The 20,547-nt window shown below is 39.2% G+C and overlaps 2 protein-coding genes across 2 annotated transcripts; one reads left to right on the top strand and one right to left on the bottom strand.

The window, feature by feature from the left end:
* Nucleotides 1-5,726: 5,726 nt before the first annotated feature.
* On the top strand, nucleotides 5,727-6,680 carry LOC136156182 (olfactory receptor 7G1-like). The gene has a single exon (XM_065918693.1). It carries the CDS (start codon nucleotides 5,727-5,729, stop codon nucleotides 6,678-6,680), a length of 954 nt encoding a protein of 317 aa, XP_065774765.1.
* Nucleotides 6,681-16,029: 9,349 nt separating this feature from the next.
* Nucleotides 16,030-16,947, bottom strand: LOC136166145 (olfactory receptor 7G3-like). Its single transcript, XM_065932185.1, has one exon. The coding sequence runs from the start codon at nucleotides 16,945-16,947 to the stop codon at nucleotides 16,030-16,032; it is 918 nt and encodes a 305-aa protein (XP_065788257.1).
* Between the last annotated feature and the right edge of the window lie 3,600 nt (nucleotides 16,948-20,547).

The raw sequence follows: 20,547 nt of genomic DNA, 5'->3' as shown, positions 1-20,547 counted from the left end.
AGGCGGTGTCTTTAACCTGGGAGCAGTTGTTTCCCTTGTGAGCCAAGACAGCTGCAACACAAGCAGGCATCATATCAAAAAAACAAAATGTTTACCAGAAACAGAAAACTGACTCAATCCTATATGTCTTAATATTTAATGATTCATAGAGTCACCTGCAATATACACTCTTCATTCTCTTCACCATGAATAGGATCAAATGTCCCATCTGAAGTTCATTCTCAAGGTGGGGAAAATGCTTCTTTTGAGAGCCTAAGACTGACTATATGCAGTGCAATTCTTCCTTTGAATTCCATCATCATAAGCATTAAAAACACCTCGGATAACTTCTGACATGTAGTAAAGGACTCAATAAAATTAACTAATATCATTGGGTTACATGATGTGCTTTTATTCATAATTTGTAAACTTACTGTTCTCACATATTTTTACTACTTTCTTTAGCAATTAGGTTAGTTTTCCTTCATGTTGTATTATCAGCTTGTTTTTCTAATCTGTGTCATTTAATAAAATAAATAGTATTTACGCAGCAGAAATGAACTCATTTCCAATACTCTAGGCTTGTAAGTCATATGTGGTATCTTTTCAAGGTATATATTCTTTCTGATACTGCTGGAAATTTTGTTTCTTTGTAACAGTTTTCTGGTGTTATAAATAAATCATTTTGAATAGTGCCTAATATGTGTCTGATGTAAATGAGAGTGTTGTGTAATTGGGATGGAAATATTGGGTATTAGAGATACTGAGTCTCCTTTGTGTGGTTACAATAAGTCTTCTTTTGAGCAAATTTATACATATAATGGAAAGCTGCCAGACATGACAGAGGTGGACACAACTGAGCAACTGAACTGAACTGAACTGGAAAATTGCTGTTCAACCTCCCAGTCACGTCCGACTCTTCATGACCCCAAGGACTGCAGCGTGACAGGCCTCCCTGTCCCTCATCATCCCCCAGAGTTTGCCCAAGTTCATTGTATCAGTGATGCCATCCAGTTATCTCATCTCTACACCATCTTCTCATTCTGCCTTCAGTCTTTCCCAGCATCAGGATCTTTTCCAATGAGTTGGCTGTTTGCAACAGGTGACCAAAATATTGGAGCTTCAGCTTCAGCAACAGTCCTTTTAAATGAATATTCAGAATTGATTTCCTTTAAGATTGACATTGGAAACTACTGATGATCTATATCATCACCAATACATTTTCAAGAATATTGACAGTCTAATGGGTATAAAAATGACTTAATAATTCACATATATCTTATTATTAAATGATTGATAAAATTTTCAGATACTTATTTCCTTTCTGTTAAGTTTCTGTTTGTGGTGTTTCTCCTGAGTTGCTTATCTTTTTCTAATTGATTCACCTGACTCTGTATCACCAGATTATTATTTTCAGTTGTATGCACTGCAAATTTCTTTTTGCATGTGTTTATTACTTTTGGATATTTTTTTAAGCTTTGGGGTAGTGATGGGATGAACACAAGTGCTTAGTTTTAATGCAGTGCATTTGTTAATACTTTCCATAATGGTTTGTGCTCCCTAGATATTTTTTAATAAAACCCAAGGTTACTTCAATCTGAGGGATTCACCATTTTGGCTTTTACGTTTGAAACAATACTCTTTCTAGAATTTAGTTTTGCCTTGATGGGAGGTAAGGATCCAAATTCATTTTTATGTCCCTGAATAAACTGTCCATTTATGTTCTGGTCTTTTTCTGGGCTCTATATTATCATCAACAAGTCTTATATTTACACCTGTACCAATTTAATAGGTCTTAATTATTGTAGCACACCATTCAGCTAAAGGGCTTCCTCCATAGCTCAGCGGTAAAGATTCCACACACTATGCAGGAGACATAGGAGATGAGGGTACAGTCTCAGGATCAGGAAGATCCCCTGGAGGAGGAAACGACAACCCACTCTAGTATTCTTGCCTTGATAATCCCATGGACAGAGGAGCCTGGCAGGCTACAGTTCGTGGGGTCTCAGAGAGTTGGACATGACTGAGCACACCCAGAGACAGAAAGAGAAGAAAACTATTAATATATATTGAAGCCATTTTGACAAATTAGAGAAGGTGGTTGTGATATAGTAGTTGATCAGAAACAGGATTGTCACAGAGAATATTTTGCAATTCAATTGTGTAAAATATACACAGTTAAGATTATGATCAGGAAACATTTAATGACTCTTGGAGAGATAAACCTTGAAATTTTTGTGTTGTTTTTTACACTAACGACTATGCTTTAAAATATGCTATTTGTGTATAATATATAGCATATATTTTATAAGTAATTATAATATATAAAATACAATAAAATAACTTATTATAAGATTATATATATAGTATAGTATAGCAGTATAGAATTGTATCCTTGGTCTCTACGGATTTGCACAGTCCTGGGATCACAGTGATAATAAAATTGCTTGACTAATGAGGAGCTTTGGAAATTGAGCCTCTAGGGAGTACAGAGATTGTGATCTGCCTGTGACCGTCCCATTCAATAGTCCTTTCCCTCAAAAGAAGTAACACACCTGAGCCTCCTTCAGAGATGACCGCTCTTGCCCAGGAGCCTGGTGACTCACTCAGTTCCTCTGCCCCTCCTAAATACAGACGGAACACTCAGCAGAAATGTCAACCATAATTCCACTGTGATGCCACCCAGGTAACCTAATGTCCCTCAGTAAGGTTTGAAAATAAGGACAGGTGTCTCACGATAGGTTTATCTGTGATGAAAGAACATGCATCAGATGATTAGAACAAGGCTATCCAGAAGCTTCCTGCCTGACTGTCCGTCATCTTCATCTCATGTTTCCTTATACTTTCCACCAGTATTCAAACACCTCTCATGTACTAATATTGTATTCATTCTCTCCCATAATCAAGACCATTTCCCCTTGAGTTGAAACCTGCAACTCTTATTTTACCTTTTTATTTTATATTGGAGTATAGCTGATTAACGCTGTTGTGATAGTTTCAGGTGGACAGCAAATGGACTCAACCTTACATATACATGAATACATTCTCTCCCAGAACTCCCCTCCCATCCAGGCTGCCACATAATATTGAGCAGAATTCCTTATGTTGTACAGTGGGACCTCATTCTTGTTCACTCACTCAGTCATGTCCGACTCCGTGCAACTCCATGGACTGAGCATGCCAGGCTTTCCTGTCCTTCACCATCTCCTGGAGTTTTCTCAAACTCATGTCCAGTGAGTCCATGATGCCATCCAAACATGTCATCCTCTGTCATCCCCTTCTCCTCCTGCCTTCAATCTTTCCCAGCATCAGGGTCTTTTCCAATGAGTCAGTTCTTCTTTGCATCAGGTGGCCAAAGTATTGGAGTTTCAGCTTCAGCATCAGTCCTTGCCATGAACATTCAGGACTGATTTCCTTTAGGATGGACTGGTTTGATCTCCTTGCTATCAGAGGGACTCTCAAGAGTCTTCTTCAACACCATAGTTTAAAAGCATCAATTCTTTGGTGCTCAGCTTTTTTTATAATCCAGCTCTCACATCCACACATGACTACTTGAAAAACCATAGCTTTGACTAGATGGACCTTCGTCGGTAAAGTAATGTCTCTGCTTTTTAATATGCTGTCTAGTTTGGTCATAGTTTTTCTTCCAAGGAGCATGTTTTTTAATTTCATGACTGCAGTCACCATCTGCAGTGATTTTGGAGCCCCAAAAAATAAAGTCTCTCACTGTTCTCATTGTTTCTGTATCTATTTGCCATGAAGTGACAGGACTGGATGCCATGATCTTAGTTTTTTGAATGTCGAGTTTTAAGCCAGGTTTTTCACTCTCCTCTTTGACTTTCATCAAGAGGCTCTTTAGTTCCTCTTTGCTTTCTGCCATAAAGGTGATGTCATCTGCATATCTGAGGTTATTGATATTGCTCCTGGCAATCTTGATTTCAGCCTGTGCTTTATCCAGCCTGGTATTTCACATGAAGTACTCTGCATATAAGTTAAATAAGCAGAGTAATGATATACAGCCTTGATATACTCTACTAATTTGGAAACAGTCTGTTGTTCCATGTCTGATTCTAACTGCTGCTTCTTGACCTGCATACAGGTTTCACAGGAGGCACATAAAGTGGTCTGGTATTCCCATCTCTAAGGATTTTCCACAGTTTGCTGTGTTCCGCACAGTCAGAGGCTTTAGCATAGTCAATGGAGCAGAAGTAGATGTTTTCTGGAATTCTTTTGCTTTTTCTATGATACAATAGATGTTGGCAATTTGATCTCTGGTTCCTCTGCCTTTTCTAAATCCAGTTTCAACATCTGGAAGTTCTTGCAGTAGTTTGAACATTCTTTAGCAATGTCCTTCTTTGGGATTGGAATGAAAACTGACCTTTTCCAGTCTCGTGGCCACTGCTGAGTTTTCCAAATTTGCTGGCATATTGAGTGCAGCACTTTAATAGCATCATCTTCTAGGATTTGAAATAGTTCAGCTGGAATTCCATCACCTCCACTAGCTTTGTTCATAGTGATGCTTCCTAAGGCCCACTTGACTTCACACACCAGGATGTCCGGCTCTAGGTGAGTGATCATGCCATTGAGGTTATCTTGGTAATTAAGATTTTTTTTTGCATAGCTCTTCTGTGTATTCTTGCCACCTCTTCTTAATATCTTCAGATAGGTTGTGGTGGAGAGTTCTGACAAAACGTGGCCCTGTGGAGAAGGGAATGGCAAACCACTTCAGCATTCTTGCCTTGAGAACCCCATGAACAGTATGAAAAGGACGTTGTTGGTTATTTACAAAACAGAAATAGACTCTCAGACTTAGAGAATGAACTTCTGGTTGCCAGTAGGGACGAATGGAAGGAAGAATCCCAGTTTGGGATTGATAGGTACACATTGCTATATTTGAAATCCACATCTCTTAAAACAGGATGACTATTATAAAATTGTCTGACATTCACTTGCAATCTTGTGGTGGTGGGTAGTGAGTGGACAGGAAGTTTGGTGAAGTTCACCTTATTTTCCCATTCCTGGTTCTTGACATGTGTGCTTAGTCACTCATGTATTATTTCAGTTGCTTGGCTCTGGGGTCTCTGGGGGTCAAGACACAACGTTCAGCTGCCTCCTTAGTCTGCTTCTCTTTCTAAAATTACCAAATAGTATAGTATCAATAATATAGTTGCTTTCCTGGTGCTTCAATGGTGAAGAATCTTTCTGCCTATTCAGGAGGCATGGGTTTGATCCCTGATCCCGGAAGATCCCACACACTGCGGAGCTACTAAGTTCCATGCGACACAACCATCGAGCCTGTGATCCAGAGCCCTGGAGCCTCAACTACTGAGCCCGCACACCATATAGCCCATGCTTTGCAACAAGATGAGCTACTACAGTGAGAAACCTGAGTAGACCCCTCTTGCTGCAGCTGCAACTAGAGAAAAGCCCATGCAGCAAGGAAGACCCAGCACAGCCAAAAATAAATAGAACTAAAATTCTTTCTAAAATATAGTATGAATAGTGTAATATACAAAAATGACTACCCATTAAGCCCTTGTGGGAATTAACCATGGATGACATTCTGCTATATCAGCCTCAGTTTTTTAAGAAAGTAACAGAATAATGTGAATACAGAAGACACGGTTCTTATTCTTCTGTTTGTCTCCACCTCATCCCATGATAATGTTTTGCTTCCTGCTGGTGCATAAAATCCACATTTGATTGTGCTGTCAGTTTCCATCTTTCTTACCAGATTTGTCCACAACATGGGACCCAGAAACAAAACAGGAGTTTCAGAATTCCTTCTTATGGAAGTGACAAACGATCTGGAACTGCAGCCACTCCATTTCATTCTGTTCTTGTCCATTTACCTGGTAACCACTCTGGGAAACCTGCTCATCATCCTGGCTGTCATCTCTGACTCCCACCTCCACACCCCCATGTACTTCTTTCTCTACAACCTGTCCTTTACTGACATTTGTTTAAGCACAACCACGATCCCAAAGATGCTGGTGAACATCCAAACACAGAATCAGAGCATCACTTATACAGGCTGCCTCACCCAGCTCTGCTCTGTGCTGGCGTTTGCTAGTTTGGAAAGCTTTCTCCTTGCAATAATGGCCTATGACCGATATGTAGCCATTTGTCACCCACTGAGATACATGGCCATCATGAACTTTCGCCTTTGTGGCCAGCTGATTCTATCCTCCTTGTTTATTAGCATCGTGGATGCCCTGCTCCACAGTCTGATGGTGTTGCAGCTGACCTTTTGCACAGACCTGGAAATCCCTCTCTTCTTCTGTGAAGTTGTTCAGGTCATCAAGCTTGCATGCTCTGATACCCTGATTAACAATATCCTGATATATTTGGCAACTAGCATATTTGGTGGTGTTCCTGTGTGTGGAATCATATTCTCCTATACTCAAATTGCCTCCTCAGTTTTGAGAATGCCATCAGCGGGTGGAAAGTACAAAGCTTTTTCCACCTGTGTGTCTCACCTCTCTGTTGTGTCCTTATTCTATGGCACAGGCTTGGGGGTGTACATTAGTTCTGCCCTTATCAATTCTTCCAGGCAGACTGCAGTGGCTTCAGTGATTTATACAGTTGTCCCTCAAATGATGAACCCCTTCATCTATAGTTTGAGGAACAGGGACATGAAGGAAGCTTTGAGAAGACTCATCAGTAAGATACCACTGCCTTTTCAGGACTGTGTTATTTAATTGCCACACACTTATGTGTTTTCTAGTTGCTATTCTCTTATATAGGGCTTTCCTGGTGGCTCAGACAGTAAAGAAGCTGTCCTCAATGCAGGCGATAGGGTTCAATCCCTGGGTCAGGAAGATTCCCTGGAGAAGACCATGGCAACCCACTCCAGTAATCTTTCCTGGAGAATCCCATGGATAGAGGAGACTGGTGGGCTATAGTCCATGGGGCCACAAAGAGTCAGATACAACTGAAGCAATTTAGCATGTACACACACATTCTCTTATTTCTAGATGCATACCACTGTAGTCAGAAATGATACTGTATGATTTCAATATTTTCAAATTTATTAATAGTTGCTTTGTGGTCTAAGATGTGATCTAGAGAGTGTTCTCTGTGCACTGGAGAAGATTGTTCTTTCTGCTTTTGTTGTGTGTAGTGTTTATATAGGGCTTCCCTGGTGTCTCAGAGAGTAAAGAATCTGCCTGTGATGCAGGAGACCTGGGTTCAATCCCTGGGTTGGGAACATCCCCTGGAGAAGGGCATGGCATCCCACTCCAGTATTTTTGCCTGGAGAATCCCCAGGGACAAAGGAGCCTAGCAGGCTACAGTACATGTGTTTGCAAAGAGTTGGACATGACTGAGCATCTAAGCACACAACACAGTGTCTCTTGGGTTTTGTTAGTTTATAGTGATTTTTAAGCCCTCTGTGTCATTTTTTTTTATCCAGAGTTACTATCCTTTGCTGAAAATTTGCATTAAAATCTGTAAGTGTTAATTTGAAATTTGAATTTCTCACTTCACTTCTGTCAAGTTTGCTTCACATATTTTGAGGCAATATTGTTTGGTGACTATATGTCTCTAATTGTTCTATAATCTTGATTATTAACCATTTTATCTATATCTGGATGTCTAACTATTTCTATCTATTCCTCTTTGTCTAGTTTAACAGTTTTGACTTAAAGTCTACATTATTACTGCATTACCTCTCTTTTGGTAACTATTTACCTAAGTTTTTCTATTCTTCCATTTGCAATCTATTTGTGTTTGTGGATCTACAGTGAGTTTCTTATAAAGCACACATATTCACATCAGGTTTCTTTTATCTTTTTCCCAATCTCTGTCCTTTGGGTTAGACAATTTAATTTACTTATTTAAAATATCTATTGACAAGGAGATACTTAATTCTCCACCTGAAATTTATTTTCTGAATAAACCATGTTTTTCTCCAAATATATACCTAGGAGTGGGATTCCTGGATCACATAGTAATATAATGTGTGTGTGTATGCTTGCTGAGTAACTTCAGTCATGTGTGACTCTTTGAAACCCTATGGACTGTAACCTGCCAAGCTCCTCTGTCCATGGGGTTCTCGAGGCAAGAATACTGGAGCAGGTGGCCATTTCCTCCTCCAGGAGATCTTCCCCACCCAGGGTTTAAACCCACCTCTCCTATGCCTCCTGCCTTGGCAGGTGAATTCTTTACTACTAGCGCCACCTGGGAAGCCCCAACTACAGCCTATGGGTTCACAACTTAGCAACTAAATAACAAAGCCTCAAGGATTCCTTTCATTTTCTTTTTACCTGTGCATAAGAAAATAAAATCACCTCAAAATAAAATAAGCAGGTAAATCATCAAAGACATAATCATCAGATGAGAATTTCCCTGGAGATCAAAAAGTTAAAAATGGATATGGTGAATGCAGAATCAAACAGTTTTCTTCTTTTTTTTTTAAATTTTTTCCATTTATTTTTATTAGTTGGAGGCTAATTACTTCACAACATTGCAGTGGGTTTTGTCATACATTGACATGAATCAGCCATGGATTTGCATGTATTCCCCATTCTGATCCCCCCTCCCACCTCCCTCTCCACCCAATTCCTCTGGGTCTTCCCAGTGCACCAAGCCTGAGAACTTGTCTCATGCATCCAGCCCGGGCTGGTGATCTATTTCACCATAGATAATGTACATGTTTCGATGCTGTTCTCTTGAAACATCCCACCCTCACCTTCTCCCACAGAGACCAAAAGTCTGTTCTGTACATCAGTGTCTCTTTTTCTGTTTTGCATATAGGGTTATTGTTACCATCTTTCTAAATTCCATATATGTGTGTTAGTGTACTGTATTGGTCTTTATCTTTCTGGCTTACTTCACTCTGTATAATGGGCTCCACTTTCATCCATCTCATTAGAACTGATTCAAATGAATTCTTTTTAATGGCTGAGTAATATTCACAGAACTAGAACAAATAATTTCACAATTTGTATGGAAATACAAAAAAACCTCAAATAGCCAAAGTAATCTTGAGAAAGAAGAATGGAACTGGAGGAATCAACCTGCCTGACTTCAGACTATACTACAAAGCCACAGTCATCAAGACAGGATAGTACTGGCACAAAGACAGAAATATAGATCAATGGAACAGAATAGAAAGCCCACAGATAAATCCACGAACCTATGGACACCTTATCTTTGACAAAGGAGGCAAGAATATACCATGGAAAAAAGACAACCTCTTTAACAAGTGGTGCTGGGAAAACTGGTCAACCATTTGTAAAAGAGTTTTCTTCTTAAACTAACAAAACATTTTGCATAGAGACAATATTCCATTTTTATTTTCCTCTATTCCTGCCCTTCCATTCTCAGAGGCAACTACAGTCTTAACTTTATTGGGTCCCTTGGCATTGTGTTAAGCTGTTTTTATAACCTCAGATATGCAGATGACACCACCCTTTTGGCAGAAAGTGAAGAAGAACTAAAGAGCCTCTAGACGAAAGTGAAAGAGGAGAGTGAAAAAGTTGACTTAAAGCCCAACATTCAGAAAACTAAGATCATAGCATCTGGTCCCATCACTTCATGGCAAATAGATGGGGAAACAGTGGAAACAGTGGCTGGCTTTATTTTTGGGGGCTCCAAAATCACTGCAGATGGTGGTTGCAGCCATGAAATTAAAAGGCAGTTACTCCTTGGAAAGAAAGTTATGACCAACCTAGACAGCATATTAATAAGCAGAAGAGACATTACTTTGTCTACACAGGTCCGTCTAGTCAAAGCTATGGTTTTTCCAGTAGTCATATATGGATGTGAGAGTTGGACTATAAAGGAAGTTGAGTGCTGAAGAATTGCTTTTGAAATGTGGTGTTGGAGAAGACTCTTGAGAGTCCCTTGGACTGCCAGGAGATCCAACCAGTCCATCCTAAAGGAGATCAGTCCTGGGTGTTCATTGGAAGGACTGATGTTGAAGCTGAAACTCCAATACTTTGGCCACCTGATGAGAAGAGCTGACTCATTTGAAAAGACCCTGATGCTGGGAAAGATTGAGGGTGGGAGGAGAAGGGGATGACAGAGGATGAGATGGCTGGATGGCGTCACCGACTCAATGGACATGGGTTTGGGTGGACTCCGGGAGTTGGTGATGGACAGGGAGGCTTGGCGTGCTGTGATTCATGGGGTCGCAAAGAGTCGAACACGACTGAGTGACTGAACTGAACTGAACTGATACACATGTGTGAGCATGTGTGTGCATGTGTGGTTATATGCATGTGTGTGTGTGTGTGTGTGTGTGTGTGTGTGTGTGTGTGTCCCAATGCAAATGCCCCTTGCTTCTAGAAGAAATAAACTGTTATATTGTGAGACAGGAGAATAGAGTAGGGAAGTGACATTAGTGAATCAGAATGAAATGTACTAAAATTGGTTCCTTCTTTCTGTTTCTATACATAAGCAAGATATAGTGGTCATTTCAGAACATGAATTCTTCCCTGAAATTAGAAGTTATCATTTCAGGATTGTTCTTTATATCTCTCCTCTTCTTATTTCATCCCTCACTATCCTTCCTATAATAAACCGTGTTATTTTGTCCAGTCATGTTTATGCCATAAACAAATCACTATAGCGAGATTAAGATGTCTCAGATGTCAAGCATTGTGCTTGGTGATATTGTCTATTTATTTAAGTTTCCTGTGACACAGGAGCCTTCATAAGGAAATGAAGATCCAAAAAACCAGTTAGTCCTGAGTATTTTTATGCTAGGTGAAAAAAGAGGAGAAAAAGACAATCATGTGCATAATAACTGTGAATGTCAAGGAAAAATAGATGTGCTGACAATCGCACTGGGAATCTTGCTTGCATAGAGAAGTTAAATAAAGGAACCACCCCCCAAAATATCAATAATGTCAATGATCATTTGGCATAGACTTATGGCAATCTTTTTTGTGTTGGTAGCTCAGTCATGTCTGACTCTCTGCAACCCCATGGGCTGTATCCCACCAGTCTCCTCTGTCCGTAGAATTCTCCAGGCAAGAATGCTGGAGTGGGTAGGTAGCCATTCTCTTCTCCAGAGGATCTTCCTGACCCAGGGGTTGAAGCCAGGTCTAAGTATACAGCAATTAAGATAAATAACCCCACCATTTCAACACAAATAATAGAAACTCAAAAGAGAAACATAAGATGGTTTTCAAGGTAGCTATAGCATGAGAAAATTTAAATAAGTGATTTTTATTTTTTACACAATTTTTGAAGGTTATACACTATTTACAATTGTTATAAGATACTGACTATAATCTGCATGTTGCAAAATACATCCCTGTAGTCTATATTATACACAATAGTTTGTGCCACCTACTCCCCCCACCTCTCTATTGCCCCTCCCTCCCAACTGGCAACCACTAATTTGTTCTCTGTATCCGAGAGCCTGTTTCTTTTTAGTTACATTAACTTGTCTGTTGTATTTTTTATATTACATACCAGTGATAGCATACAGTATCTGTCATCCTCTGCCTGACTTATTTCATTCAGCATGACAATCTCTGGGCTTTCCTGGTGGCTCAGTGGTAAAGAAACCACCTGCCAATGCAGGAGACCTGGGTTGGATCCCTGAGTTGGGAGGATCCCCTGGAGGAGGACGTGGCAACTCACTCCAGTATTCTTGCCTGGAGAATCCCGTGAACAGGGGAGCCTGATGGTCCATGGGGTCCCAAAAGTCGGACACGACTTAGTGACTAAACAGCAACAACAATAATGACAGTCTCTAGGTCCATCCATGATGCTGTAAATGGCATTATTTCATTCCTCTTAAATTTTATTTTAAAATTTATTATTTTTTCTTTTTTTATGTTTATTTATTTTCTAATTGAAGGATAATTTTTTACAGAATTGTGTTGGCTTCTGCCAAACATTAACATTAATCAGCCATAGGTGTACAATTGGGGTAAATTGCTTTACAATGCTATATCAGTTTTCTGCTGCACAACAGTGCAAATCAGCCATAATTATACATATGTCCCCTCCCTCCTGAGCCTCCCTCCCTTCCCACCAAACTGCCTCTCTAGGTCATCACAGAGCCCCAGGCTAGGCTCCGTTTTATATAGCAACTCCTCACTGGCTATCTGTTCTACACATGGTAGCATATATATGTTGATGATGCTTTCTCCATTTGTCCCACTCTCTTCTCCTCTTACTGTGTCCACAAGTATTTGCTCATTTATTTGGCTACATCAGGTCTCAGTTGTGGCATGTAGGATCTTCACCATGCCATACTTATTCACAGAGCAAGTGCTGCAGCACAGTTATGTCCAGGGCTGTCTGAGTCAAAGTCTTAGCCCAGAGGATTGATGTTGCTACGGTTATTTGTGCTGACTCCATGTTCACGGTGCAGAACTTCCCATTAATGAAGAAAACATGCCTAGGTCCATTCAGCTCTAAACATTAGTATACTAATAAGCTGTTCAAACCTTGGAGACTTTCTCAAAACCACCGATTCTCAAGAAAAATGCAAACATGTATTAAAGCAACCAGAATTTCGGGAATCAACTCTTGCCTGTTTTGGGCAATCAATAAGCACATTCTAGAGGTCTTAACACAGGAAGTAAAAGTGTCACTGAATTGATCCTAGCACATAAACTAGGGACTCCTGCAGGTGCCAGGACTCAAGCCACCCAGTCTGTAATGGGACCGAACAGAAAGAGAGGAAGAGGATCTGACTATCATGATTGATTTTCAATATTTTATTTTCCTGACATTACCTGCTAATTATACAACTGAGACAGATGTGTCAAAACATAAAAGTAAGAGAGAACAGATCAAGTTACTGAGTATCAAGTGATTAATTATTTCTAACTATGTCATAAAACCAGAGAAGGAAATGACAACCCACTCCAGTATTCTTGCCTGGAGAATCCCACAAACAGTAGAGCCTGGCAGGCTATAGTCCATAGGGTTGCAAAGAGTTGGGCAGAACTGAAACAACTTAGCACATGTCATAAAAACTTGGAAATGAAGGACGGGATGGGTCCCATTGGGCTACCTAGCTAGAGAAAAAAGGAAAGGAAAAATAGGTTTAGAATTAATAACCTATTCATGGGGGTTCATTACTACTGTTCATTTAAAGTCTGAAATAGTATGCTGTCTTTTCTCATTAGCTTTCAAGTAAAAATGTGACTGACAGCTAAACAGGAAAGAGCATGTGTGTGTTTATTTCAAACACTGTTGTGTGTGTGGTAGGGAAGGTAAGAAATCCCGGATATAAGGTCTCATTTTCTCATCCAGTTGTGAGCATCTTAAATAGCAAGCCCTTTATACCAGGTGCTAAGGCCCCTGCTAAGTAATTAGCACAGATTAAATGGTTTAAAATCCCACAACTACAAAAGCATTTGAAGTATCCAAGTGAACTTTGCTCAATTTCCTTTTTTCTTCTTAAGGCTGATGACAATCTTTTCCTCTTTTTAAATTTTTTTTCCTTAATTTGTGGGGGCTCTAGGTCTCCTTTGCTGCATGCGGATTTTCTCTAGTTGCAGTGAGCAGGGGCTACTACTCTTGATAGTCTTTTTTTTTTTCTTGATAGTCTTTTCCAATGAGTCAGTTCTTTGCAACAGGTGGTCAAAGTATTGAAGCTTCAGCTTCAGCATCAGGCCTTACAATGAATATTCAGGGTTGATTTTCTATAGGATTGACTGGTTTGATCTTGCTATCCAAGGAACACTCAAAGAGTCTTCTCCAGCACCACAATTCCAAAATATCAATTCTCTGACACTCAACCTTCTTTATGGTGGAACTCTAGTTTTGTTGAATGTTTTCTGTTTCTTTATTTCTCACCTTGGTTTTACAAAGCAGAATCTGATTTTCCTCTGTGATCAATCATTACTGTGATCAATATGCACAGACTTCCTACTCCCTTTTTAGACTTTCATTATCACCTTTTTTCAATTTTTACATAATAGATTCAACATACGTTTTCTCCACATTGGAGAACTTTGGATTGAATTATGTCCTTCATATTCAATTGTGTTATGATAAAAAGACAATGCCCATGCACTAGCTTTGTCCATTATTTAGTAAATTTCATGACATTTCATCCATAATTGAAGATGTAAATGATGATCCATGTTTTTAATATCCACTTAAAAACATTTTCTTTAAGAACTTCAGTATTCTCATGTGGTCATCAATTTACTTTACATTTTTAATGATTTCAATATGAATTTTCTTAGTTTATATTTTTCAAGACATATTTTCTAAAAACAAACTAATGGCAAAGGACTTCCTTGGTGGCCCAGTGGTTAAGACTTCACTTTCCACTGCAGGGAGTGTGGGTTCAATCCCTGTTTGGAGAGCTAAGATCTGACAGGCTTTGCAGCCAAAAACCCAAAACATTAAGTAGAAGGAATATTGTAATGAATTCAATAAAGACTTTAAAATTCATCCACATCAGAAAATCTTTACAAAATAAACTAATGACAGGATGGCATTGTAATATCACTGTTCACCATCTTAATAGCAGTAAATTTCAAACATATGAATATTGAGTAAAATATGCAAAGATTCATCTGGGGCTCACAGAACGATAAAGCTTTTCATGTTCCATGTTTCACCAAAAGACTGGAAACATTAAAGGATAGGTAAGGTGGAGCCAAGTGGCTCTGCTGATTTATCTCCATTAAGTAAGTCAATACTTACTCTTTCAGGTAATATGGATTAAAAAATAATACTTGACCCCTTTCTTACACCACTCACAAAAGTCAACTCAGGCTGAATTAAAATTTTTTAATGTACCACCTGAAATGTAAAACTCCTGAAGACAACACAGGGCATAAGCTATTTGGTACTGGTTTTGACAATGAATATTTGGATTTGACACTAAAAGCAAAGGCTACAGAACAAAAATAAAAAAGTAAACTGGGACTTCCCTGGTGGTCCAGAGGTTAAGACTTTGCCTTCCAATGCAGGGTATTCAGGTTCAATCCCTGGTCAGGGAGCTAAGCTCCCACATGCCTCACAGCCAGAAGACCAAAACTTAAAACAGAAATAGTATTGAAACAAATTCAATAAAGACTTTTAAAATGATGCACAGCCAAAAAAAAAAAAAAAATCTTTAACAAATAAACAAACAAGGGAGCTACCAGAAACTAAAAAGCTTTTGAATAGGAAAGGAAACAAACAAAAAAGACCTTAATTTGATAAATTCCTTCTTTTTTCCCAAATTCATGTTGACTGATTGTCTCACCCTGAGAAGCTAAGAGGATACTATGTTTTCCTCTCCACCTGTTTTTAAATATACATACTGGGACTTCCCCGGTGGTCTAGTGGTTAAGAATCTACCTTCTAGTTCATGGGACACAGGTTCAATTCTTGCTGGGAAAACCAAGATCCCACATGTGGTAGGGTAACTGGCTCCATGCTCAACAACCAGAGAAAGCCTATAGGCTGCAATGAAGACCCAGTGAAGCCAAAATAAATAAGTAAATAAAAAATATATATTCATTTGAGTTGTTTAACATGACAGTTTAAATTATCCTTATTTTTAATTGAAGGGTAATTGCATTACAATATTGGTTTCATTTCTGCCATATAGCAATGTTATAATTTCATTAGGTATATATATCAAATTGTCATGTTAGTTTCCATTGGCTATGTAGAACAGATAATCAAAGGAAATTAACATGGCAGTTTGATAGATAAACCTAATGAAATTACTACTGCAGCCAAAATAATGAACATATCCATCCCTTCACATAATTACAATTTTTTGTAATGTCCTCTTTCTATCCCAACCATTCTCCTAAAAACATTCCCCTTAGTATCACTATAGAAAGAATGCCTAATTCAGGTTCTAATTTGATAGACCCCGACCAAAAAATCATAATCAAAAAGTTCACACACATTTTAAACATCTCAATATTAGAGAAGAGCAAAGTTGGTTTTCAAGCCTAAATTGAACTGCTTTAGTTATTTTGGAATTTCACCATTGCAGCAGCATAAGACTTTGGTGAAGTCAGAGTCAGGCATTCGGTCTAACCTATTATTCTTGTTTGCTGACTCATACTGGAGCCCAAGTACGAGGTAGGTGACACAACTAGAAAAAGGAGATGTTCCTCAGATAAGTTTCCACAAGGCTTGATTCATGTCTCTGTTCCTCAGGCTGTAGATAAAGGGGTTCAACATTGGAGGGACCACCGTGTACATCAAAGAGGCTACTGCTGTCTCCTTGGAAGAGTGTGTAAGTGCAGAACTAATGTACACTCCAAAAGCTGTCCCATAAAATAAGGAAACCACAGAGAGATGAGATCCACAGGTGGAAAAGGCTTTATATTTCCCACCAGCTGAGGGCATTCTCAGAATAGAGGAGACAATTTGAGTGTAAGAGAAGATAATGCCAAGGAGAGGAATACCACCCAATATGCTAGTCACTAAATATACCAGGATGTTATTGATGAGGATATCAGAACATGCCAGCTTGATGACCTGATCCAGTTCACAGAAGAAATGGGGGATTTCCAGCTCTGTGCAGAAAGACAGTCGTAATACCATCAGAGTGTGGAGCAGGGCATCTGCACTGCTAATGACCAGGGAGAGTACAATCAACAGGCCACAGAGGCAGGGGTTCATGATGACAACGTACCTTAGTGGATGGCAGATGGCCACATAGCGGTCATAGGCCATCGCTGCAAGGAGAAAGTTTTCCAAGCCTGCAAATAACAGGACAAAACAAACCTGAGTGAGGCAGCCTGGGTAACTGATGGATTTGCTCTGTCTTTCAGTGTTCACAAGCATCTTGGGGACAGTGGTGGTGCTGAAACAGAGGTCCGTGAAGGACAGGTTGGAGAGAAAGAAGTACATGGGGGTGTGGAGGTGGGAGTCAGAGCCGATGGCCAGCATAATGAGCAGGTTGCCAAGCACAGTGACCAGGTACATGGTCAGGAACAGACCGAAGAGGAGGGGTTGCTGCTCTGGATCTTCTGAGAGACCAAGGAGGAGAAATACTGCTACATCTGTTTGGTTTTGGGTTTCCATGCTGTGGCTGAGTCTGATGAGAAAAAAAAAAAATATATGTGCAAACAGAAACAGACTCATAGACCTAGAGAATGAATTTATGATTGCCGGGGGGAAGGGACAGTTAAGGACTTTGGGATGGACAGGTACACACTGCTATATTTAAAATGGATAACTGACAAGGACTTACTGTATGCACAAGGAACTCTGCTCAATGTTATGTGGCAGCCTGGAAGGAAGGGGAGTTTGGGGGGAAAATGGATACATGCATATGCACTGCTGAGTATCTTCACTATTCACCTGAAACTAACACAACATTGTTTGTTAATCAACTATACTCCAATTTAAAATAAAAAAAAATTTTTTTAAGAACAAATACATGTGATATTAATAGATGTACAAGAACCCATTCTTTTAGAACACTGTAACATTGTACATTGTAAATTGAACTGAAAATATTTTTCATCTTTTTCTTTACCTTCTGCCCCTCTTTTAGTCTTACTTTCTCAAACTCTTTTCTTTCTATCCTCTGTACTCACTCTAAACTAATTTATTCTTTCCCACACTGTACCAACTAATAGAAATAAAATAGGGAACAGTGTATAGCTTATTCCCTGGGAATCCTCCAGAGCTTCCAACCAGCAAGCAGAGAGAACACACCAAGCATAGGGAAAGGGGATGGAGGGGTAAACTGGGAAATTGGGACTGACATATACACACTGTTGTTCAGTGGTAAGTCGTGTCTGACTCTTTGTGACCCCATGAACCCTCCAGGCTCCTCTGTCCATGAGGTTCTCCAGGCAAGAATACTGGAGCGGGTTGCCATTTCCTTCTCCAGGAATATACACATTACTATATATAAACTAGCATCTATTTTATACATAGATAAATAATATCTATTTACATATAAAAATAGATAACTAATAAGGATCTACTGTATAGCACAGGGAACTCTACTCAGTACTCTGTAATGACTATATGGGGAAAGAATCTTAAAAGAAGAAGAGTGGATAGGGACTCCCCTTGATGGTCCAGTGGTGAAGAATCCACCTTCCAATGCATGGGACACTGGTTTAAACCCTTGTTGGGGAACTAAGATCTCACATGCCCCTGGATCACTAAGCCCCCAAGACACAAATACTGAGCCCATGCCCCACAATTACTGAGTCCTCACACTCTGGAACCCTCACCACATAACTAAAGCCTGCATGCTGTAACTAAGGCCTGGTGCAGCCAAAAATAAATAAGTAAATAAATATTTTTAAAAAGAGTGAATATATGTATAACTAATTTACTTTGCTGTACACCTCCTGAAACTAACACAGCATTGTAAATCAACTATACCCCAATAAAAATTTTAAAAAAAAATAGTGAAGTGAAATCACTCAGTCATGTCCAGCTCTTTGCAATCCCTTGGACTATACAGTCTATGGCATTCTTCAGGCCAGGCCAGAATGGAGTGGGTAGCCTTTTTTTTTTTTTGTGGGTAGCATTTCCCTTCTCCAGAAGATCTTCCCAGCACAGGGATCGAACCCAGGTCTCCTGCATTGCAGGCAGATTTTTTACCAGCTGAGCCACCTGGAAAAGCCCAAAATTGAAATAACATACACACACGTACAAACCATACACATATTAAGCATAGGTTTTAGAGCAGAATTTTTCAAACTGTTTTTTGCATCAAAATCCACTGGAGCGTCTGTCCAAACCCATATTGCTGGCATCACACTCAGAATATGAGATTCAGAAGATTGGGCATGGTACTTAAAATTTGCCTTTCTAATAAATTCCCACATGTTGTTGTTGCTGGATTAGGTTTTATTTTGAAGACCAATCTTCTGGAGCCCAGATCAATGCGGAACTAGAATATCAACTCGTTCATGTGTTGGTGCAGACCCGGCACATTTAATGGGGAAAATGATGGCCTGATTCATCTGTGTTCTCTCAGTGCTCTGGGAATTTGTGTCCAAAGTTCAATTCAACCACTCCCTTTTCAATGGTCATCAATTTCTATCCTTTTCTTCCCCCTTTGCTTCTGCCTCATTGAATTCTTATCACAAAACTGTGCCTTAAGCATTTTAGTTAATAATCGCATTAACAGGTATCACTGAAATAAATGTATTAATTATTATTAACTGTTCACAGTACCACCAGCACAGTGTTCTAGTGTGAGGCATACTTCTCAGCACTTTATCATTCTCACGAATTCTTTCTGTAAAAATGTTTGATAAAGAACTTACATTTAAAAATTTAAAGCGCTCTTACAACTCAATAAAAAGACAAGTAACTCAAATTTTTTAATGGACAAGATTCTTAATAGATGTTTCTCAAGAAAGGATACATGAATAGTCCAAAAATCACATAAAAATTTGATGAATATCATTAGTCATTAGGAAAATGCAAATGAAAACTTCAGTGAGATGCCACTACAACACCCACTAGATAGATTATAATTATAATAATCATTATTATTATAATAAAGCAGAGACTACTAAGTGGAGAAACTGGAGCTGCTGGGAATACAAAATAGTACAGCCACAAAAAATTTCTTAAAATTTTAAGAACAAATATTAGATGACTTAGCAGTCTCATGCCTAGGCATTTACCCAAGAGAAATGCAAATGTGTTCACATAGACATTTACATACATCAATGCTCATAACATCATTCACCGTAGTGAAAAGTGGAAGGAATTCAAATTCTCATTAACCAAAGAATGGAGGGGGAAAAAAAGTATTTCCATACAATGGAATATCATTAACAATGGAATACCATGAAGCAGTTAAAGGGAACAAATTGCTGATACATGTTATGAATGAACGAGAAACTTTTATGCTAAGGGAAAGAAGATAGGGACAAAAAACTACATATAATGTGATTCCATTTATATGAAATGTCCTCATAAGACAAGTTTATAGAGACAGAAAGCAGAAAAGTATTGGTCAGGCTGTAAGTGTGGGAGTGAACATTAACTGTGAAAGGCACTGAGGGAGCTTTTTCAAAGTGATGGATATGTTCTAAAACTGGATTATGCTGATAGTCGCACAACTCTATAAATTTACTGAAATCATGGACTCATACACTTACAATGGGTGAGGTACTATAACTATACTTCAACAAAGTTGGTAAGGGGGCTTCCCAGGTGACACTAGTGGCAGAGAATCCACCTGCCAGATGCAAGAGATGTGGGTTCGATCCCTAAGTCGGCAAGATCCCCTAGAATAGGAAATGGCAACCTGCTCCAGTATTCTTGCCTCAAAAGTTCTATGGACTGAGGAGCCTGGAGGGCTACAGTCCATAGGGTCACAAAAAGTCTGACATGACTGAGCGACTAAGCACAAAATCGGTAAACCTTTTTTTTTTTTAATGATACACATCAATACCAAATGTTGGCAAGGAGGTACTATGGCAAATCTCGTACATTGTCAATATGTCATTCTAACTAATTTTATTCTCTGTTGACCTATGAGTCAGGTTCTTCTAACATCCTCCTGTTTATCTATGGCCCCGTGGGAAGATAAAGGTAAAGTGAGATGAAGGTATGAGGCATGGATGCAAAATACTTGGCATTCCAGCAAGAGCTGGTGAAATGATTTGCACTCAGGTTTCCAGACTTTAGAGCTGA

Source organism: Muntiacus reevesi, chromosome 1 (genome assembly GCF_963930625.1).
Source record: "Muntiacus reevesi chromosome 1, mMunRee1.1, whole genome shotgun sequence".
Taxonomy (NCBI): domain Eukaryota; kingdom Metazoa; phylum Chordata; class Mammalia; order Artiodactyla; family Cervidae; genus Muntiacus; species Muntiacus reevesi.
Note: the sequence above shows the minus strand (reverse complement) of the source record. Positions and strands in the feature narration are given on the sequence as shown.

Bases quoted from the DNA above. Each gene is read 5' to 3' on its own strand.
- LOC136156182 (XM_065918693.1), top strand. From the start codon at position 5,727: ATGGGACCCAGAAACAAAACAGGAGTTTCAGAATTCCTTCTTATGGAA.
- LOC136166145 (XM_065932185.1), bottom strand. From the start codon at position 16,947: ATGGAAACCCAAAACCAAACAGATGTAGCAGTATTTCTCCTCCTTGGT.